Source organism: Cyclopterus lumpus, chromosome 1 (genome assembly GCF_009769545.1).
Source record: "Cyclopterus lumpus isolate fCycLum1 chromosome 1, fCycLum1.pri, whole genome shotgun sequence".
In the NCBI taxonomy this organism is placed as follows: Eukaryota; Metazoa; Chordata; class Actinopteri; order Perciformes; family Cyclopteridae; genus Cyclopterus; species Cyclopterus lumpus.
The window spans coordinates 24288343-24295313 of NC_046966.1; the positions used below are offsets into that span (position 1 = coordinate 24288343).

Here is a 6971-nt window from a genome sequence, read left to right on the forward strand (position 1 = left end):
GGGAATACTGGGGAACACTGGGAATACTGGGAACACTGGGGAACACTGGGAATACTGGGGAACACTGGGAATACTGGGAACACTGGGGAACACTAGGGAACACTGGGGAACACTGGGGAACACTGGGAATACTGGGGAACACTGGGAACACTGGGGAACACTAGGGAACACTGGGAACACTGGGAACACTGGGAATACTGGGGAACACTGGGAATACTGGGAACACTGGGGAACACTAGGGAACACTGGGAACACTGGGAATACTGGGGAACACTGGGAATACTGGGAACACTGGGAATACTGGGAACACTGGGAACACTAGGGAACACTGGGGACACTGGCAACACGGGGAACACTGGGAATACTGGGGAACACTGGGAATACTGGGAACACTGGGGAACACTAGGGAACACTGGGAACACTGGGAATACTGGGAACACTGGGGAACACTAGGGAATACTGGGGAACACTGGGAACACTGGGGACACTGGCAACACTGGGAACACGGGCGACACTGGGAACAATGGGGACACTGGGAACGGGGAACACTGTAGACTGCCCCAGACTCAGGACCTACGATCAAACCCTCGCCGACTTCTTCTTCCTCTTCGTCCTCCCAGTGGCGATCTGTGTGAGGTGGCCCCTCCCTCCTCGCCGCTCTGTCGGCGCACGCCGTGTCAGAACGGCGCCGCCTGCGCGGAGGAGACGGGCGCGGCGGTCTGCCGCTGTCCGCCCGGCTTCGAGGGTCAGAGCTGCGAGAGGCTGGTCGGCGTCAACTTCGTGGACCGGGATTCTTACGTCCAGCTCCGAGACGTCAAGAACTGGCCTCAAGCCAACATCACTCTGCAGGTGAGGAAGCAGCAGACTCACACACACACACACACACACACACACACACACACACTCACACACACACACACACACACACACACACACACACACACACACACACTCACTCACTCACTCACTCACTCACTCACTCACTCACTCACTCACTCACTCACTCACTCACTCACTCACTCACTCACTCACACACACACACACACACACACACACACACACACACACACACACACACATAACACACAAAGCTGATATCTTCCTCCTCCTCCTCTTCTTCTGACATCTGATAAACTAGACACCTAATCAGAATCTTCGGGGCCTCCTATTGGAGTTTGCAGACCGGGCAAATACATTAACTCAATTTAGAGTTTGGGATTAAGGAATCTCTCTCTCCCCCCCCCCCTCCCTTTTAACACACACACACACACACACACACACACACACACACACACACTCACTCACATACACATACTCTCACACACACTCACTCACACACACACACTCTCACACACACTCACACACACACACACACACACTCACACACACACACTCTCACACACACACACACACTCACACACACACACACACTCACTCCGATTGGTGTCTTAATGTGTGTGTGTGTGTGTGTGTTTCAGGTGTCAACAGCGGAGGAAAACGGCATCTTGCTCTATAACGGAGACGACGAGCCAATCGCTGTTGAGCTCCATCAGGGTCACGTCAGGGTCACATACGACCCCGGCAACCAGCCTGCCACCGCCATCTACAGGTACACACACGCACACACACACACACACACACACACAGGAAACAAGAATATAAGCCGACTGTCAATGCATGTTTCACCATGAAAAAAATAATGAACCAGGTTAAAGACCGTTTGAAGCCTCGAGTCCGGTGTGTCGGCCGTCGCCATCTTGCTTGACACGAGAGGGCGGAGCTAAGCAGAACGAGGCAATTGACACGCACCAATCGCCTCGTAGCCCCGCCCCTAAATCGTCTGTTTGACCATCGCGCTGTATTGAAGAAGACTTCCTCTCCGCGCAGCACCGAGACGGTGAACGACGGGCAGTTCCACACGGTCGAGCTGGTGACCTCCAACCGGATGGTGAACCTGTCGGTGGACGGAGGAGAGCCGACCACCCTGGACAGCCAGGGCGGCAGCCGGCCGGGGGCGGGCGACGCGCCGCTGTACGTCGGAGGTAAGAGGAGCAGTAAAAAAAAAGAAAAAGAAAACGCCTTCGACATCGTTTCCCGTGGTAACCGCCCCGTCGCCGACAGGTATGCCCGAGGCGGCGATGGACGGCGCCCTGGGTTCCGCCTCTCAGACCCTCAACGGGTCCAGTTTCCACGGCTGCATCAGGAACCTCTACATCAACCACGAGCTGCAGGACTTCACCCGCGGCCACATGAAGCCGGGGGTGGTGCCGGGCTGCCAGGCCTGCCGCAAGCTCCCCTGTCTGCACGGCGTCTGCCAGCCCGACGCCGCTCAGGTAGAAGATGATGTCATCGGTTAAAAGCGTTTTTTTTCATTTTCACAGATTAAATAGAAATAAGTCTTTTATATCTTTTTTTTTTTTTTTAAGTAAAATTGATTGTCATAAATCAGTTATTTTGTGGTTATAAACTATAATATCGTGCATTGTTATAATGAAAAATAATGTTTTTATTTATTTAACAAGAGCAGAAGCTCAATAATGTCAAATTGTAATAATCTAATATTAATATTAATAATCTAATATGTATTCTATAATAATTAAATATTTTATTTTCCAGTTATCAGGGAATAAACATTTTAAATGTGTCTCTCACAGGGTCCGCTGTGTCACTGCCAGTCGGGATGGGCGGGACAACACTGTGACCAGCCAATAGCGGCAGGCCTGACCGGAGCGGACGTCGTCACCGCGGCGACCGGGGTCAACCCGTGCGACGGCAGCAAGTGAGCGTTTTGGGTCACTCCCCCCCCCCCCCCCCCCCCATGTTGATTTCATGCCTTCACGCCGGAGTCTCCTCTCCTCGCCAGGTGCGCGAGGGGCGTGTGCGTGGCGCTGGACGCGCAGACGTACCGCTGCGACTGCGCGGAGGGATACCGCGGCGCGCTGTGCAACCTGCAGGGGGAGCCGGCGGGCTCGTGCCGGCCGGGGGTTCGGTGTCTGCGTGGTCGGTGTCAGGAGACGGAGGACGGGGAGCGCTGCGTCTGTGAGCCGGGATACACCGGGGAGAGTTGCGACATAGGTGAGGAGAGGAGGGGGGGGGGGGCGTATTTATTTTTTATTTGGCACAAACGTCCACTTTAAACGTAGCCATGGTGACGTCTCCCGTTTTAAAAGCCTTGAGTTTTGCGATCACGGCCGTCACCAGGTTTAAAAAAAGTTAAGAGTTAGTGGCAGCAACCTGTCAATCGCCTTGTAGCCCCGCCCCTAAAGCATCCCCTGCTTTATGGTCTGTTTGACTCTAAATGACCATAATTTACTAAATGAACATCACGCTGTATTGAAGAAGACTTGAAACTAGAGATTGAGACCAAAAACTAATGTTTACAATGTTTACTGAGGGAATAAATCAAGAGAAGTAGAGTCATTTATATAGACTTCTATACAACCAGAGGAGTCGCCCCCTGGTGGTCAGGAGAGAGAATGCAGCTTTAACACATGAAGCATAGACTTCTATACAACCAGAGGAGTCGCCCCCTGGTGGTCAGGAGAGAGAATGCAGCTTTAACACATGAAGCATAGACTTCTATACAACCAGAGGAGTCGCCCCCTGGTGGTCAGGAGAGAGAATGCAGCTTTAACACATGAAGCATAGACTTCTATACAACCAGAGGAGTCGCCCCCTGGTGGTCAGGAGAGAGAATGCAGCTTTAACATATGAAGCATAGACTTATATACAACCAGAGGAGTCGCCCCCTGGTGGTCAGGAGAGAGAATACAGCTTTAACATATGAAGCATAGACTTCTATACAACCAGAGGAGTCGCCCCCTGGTGGTCAGGAGAGAGAATGCAGCTTTAACACATGAAGCATAGACTTCTATACAACCAGAGGAGTCGCCCCCTGGTGGTCAGTAAAGAGAATATTTTTGTAAAAAAAAAACCTCCGTCCACAGAGTCCCCGTGTCGAGGTGAGCCGGTGAGAGACTACCACCGCCTGCAGCACGGCGCCGTCCTCTGCCAGACGTCCAAGCCGTTCTCCTGGGTCGAATGTCGTGGTCGCTGCCAGACGGGAGCCGAGCCGGCCGCCACTTCCTGCTGCGCTCCTCTGAGGGTCCGACGCCGGCGGCTCTCATTCGAATGCGACGACGGGACCTCGTTCACGCAGGACGTGGAGAAGCCTGTGGAGTGTGGCTGCAAGGAGTGTGTGTAGTGCTGTGGATGTAACGGATGTAACACACACACACACACACACACACACACACACACACACACACCAAGATAAAGAGGTACACACACTTTAGGGATTCGCTCACTGAGAAACGGACATTTTTGTGTTTTTTCAGTAACACAAGACAGCGCTTCCCTCTGGAAACATGGAGTCAACGAAACCGACCTCCTCCTCCTCCTCTTCCTCCTCCTGCTCCTACTCGTCCTCCTGCTCCTCTTCTTCCTCTTCCTCCTCATCCTCCTCTTCCTCCTTCTCCTCCTCTTCCTCCTCCTCCTCTGCCCGCTCGAACATCCACATCCAACCACGAGCCTCCGTGTTTCTGCAGGTACAAAGTGAAGCCTGGGACTCGTTTTACAATATACAGTATTATCATAAAAATCTGACTTGTTTTCCTGGTGTTTCTATAACGGCAGCTCTGAGGTCAGTTTGATGAACGATAAAATCTCTCTTTAACGTCCTGTTTGCAGCAGACACACGGCGGAGGGTTTAAGCTTTCAGAGAGAAGAGGCCCCGCCCCTTCTGGCATATCGGACTTTTATTTTTTCAGTTTGAATTTGTTGCACGTGTGACGTCTGTCAATTTTAAAAAGATCGTTCTTCACGTCTGGAAAGTCGCAGTAACATTTAGTTTTGTGTGAAACCGATCGTTGCCAACGCGGGAAGAGAAAGAACGATCAAGACCCCGTTGTTGTTGTTGTTGTTAGCAGAACGCCTTGGGACGTATTTTTCCCTTAATGTCTTGTATTTCTACATTTTTATGACAAAATTTGACTTTCTTGACGTGCAGAATTATCGTTTTAAATTGACAAACAATCAAATGTGTACTTCCTGTGTGTTACGCCTGAAGGGGGCGGGGCTTCGTCTCTCTGCAGCTTATTCTACATTCGTACATGACTAACAAAAAAGTTCACTGAAGGAAAAAAAACATTTATATAAACATGTCGAAGTGTTTTTAGTCGCTTTAGAAAAAGGACTTTATAGTAAATATTTGTTTCACCGCAGACGCAAATTTACTGTCCGTCCAGTTTGAATTCAACAACCAAACCTTTTGCTCACAGATAGAAATCGTTATATTGTAAAATAAACGCCTCATTGAGTTTAAGTCTCAATCCGAATGTAAATAATAAGGTTACCCCGTCACCAGGCGCAGCCCTGGAGGTCAAAAGGTCACCGGGTTCACTCGTGGACCGCAGAGGGGGGCGGGGGGTCAAGACATTCCCATAGCTACTCACCAGACGCCCTTTAATCCCAGTTTAGACTGGCAGGGGGGGAAGTGTGTGTGTGTGTGTGTTTTGCACTTGTATCCTTGTGGGGACCAGTGTTTTTAGACCTTGAGAAACTTGTCGGATTCCTGATTTTACTTTTATTACTGATATAATACAAGTATATATTCTCAGAGTATAGTGTTGACATATGTATCAGATATTAAAAGATTTACGATAATACAGCCCGGGTTTAGCTGCGATGGTTCGGGGCCAAGGAACGCATTGGGGTCCTCACAAGTATAGAAGTACAGGTGTGTGTGTGTGTGTGTAATGAGCTTCATTATAGGGCGATGCGGCTTGTTTGTTTCGGATCAAACGCTTCTTCTCCGTCAGCAGAGCCAGTGAACGCCACACAGAAAATGTAGCTTTTATATACGATGAAATGTTATTTATATGGATGTGAAGCAAAAAAAAAAAAAAGTGACATTTCGTTTTAACATGTTTTAATTGTTTAGTTTTTTAACCTTTTGAGTTTTCCATAAAATCTGACGAATTGTGTCGTGAATCAGATTCAAACTAATGTAGCTTTTATTATTATTATTATAACTGCAATACATCTACACACAGTAACAGCCTAACAGATTGTAATATATATTATAAGCTTACAATGCATTTGATTTTCATCATAGTATTTTTATAAGTTGAAGAGGATGTTGTCACTGTTTCATCTGTAGAACGTAGAGAAATATTTGTTTTCACTTGCCAAAAAAAAAAAAATGTTACCAAACCAAAACAATTCCCGGTGGGAATCTTCACCCAAAAAAATAAATCCGATATTGTTTGGGTTGTTGTCGTCTCACCTGAAAGCAGACGACCATTAGTGCTTCTTTTTCCTATTTATTTAAATAAAAGAGCTGTTTCTCCTTCATTGATTTCTCCAACCTTGACTGGTTTTCTTCTTGTTGTTGTTGCCCTGACCTTTGACCTCCGTGTGTCACGGCTGTCTAGCGCCCACGATGAGAGAGAGAGAGAGAAAAGATGGAGGACAAAGTGAGGAATGATGGAGGAGAGAGGAAGAGGGATGTCCTGCTGGGGGGGGGGGGGCCCTCTGAGGCTGAAGCCGTTTAATGAAACAGTGATTTATGCGTCCCCTCGTAACCATAAAACATAATATATACCCCCATCGGCTTTGACAGCCCCCCCCCCCCTCCACACCCTTCCCTCTCCGGTGTGAGAAGCTGCTGCTGCACCCCCCCACCACCCCACCTCCACCTCCCTTCAACCTTTTTACATCGCCATCTTTCCCCCCTTCCCCCTCCTCTTTAAAGGAGGATAAAATCATAGCGGCAGCACCTTCCCAACCCCCCAATTTCAATAACGCCTCGGCGTCCTCGCACACCGACGATGCGCCGCACACAAAGGACTCCAACGATTGATCACCGAGTGACGGAGGTGCTCGTCTCCCAACCGGCTGCAAATATAAACAATACATCCAATTTAGTGAAGAAGAAGAAAACAATCAGCCGCCGTCTGCGCAAAATATTG

At 49.3% G+C, this 6971-nt stretch overlaps 1 protein-coding gene across 1 annotated transcript in view; it reads left to right on the forward strand.

The window, feature by feature from the left end:
• slit1b (slit homolog 1b (Drosophila)) overlaps positions 1-6367 on the forward strand; it is a 69202-nt gene extending 62835 nt beyond the window's left edge. The window contains exons 32-38 of the mRNA XM_034536612.1: positions 621-849; positions 1479-1609; positions 1888-2042; positions 2122-2333; positions 2655-2779; positions 2864-3075; positions 3948-6367. Of these exons, the coding sequence (XP_034392503.1) occupies positions 621-849; positions 1479-1609; positions 1888-2042; positions 2122-2333; positions 2655-2779; positions 2864-3075; positions 3948-4204 (1321 nt within the window). The 3' untranslated portion in view covers positions 4205-6367. The remainder of the gene's footprint in view (positions 1-620; positions 850-1478; positions 1610-1887; positions 2043-2121; positions 2334-2654; positions 2780-2863; positions 3076-3947) is intronic.
• The last annotated feature ends 604 nt before the right edge of the window (positions 6368-6971 follow it).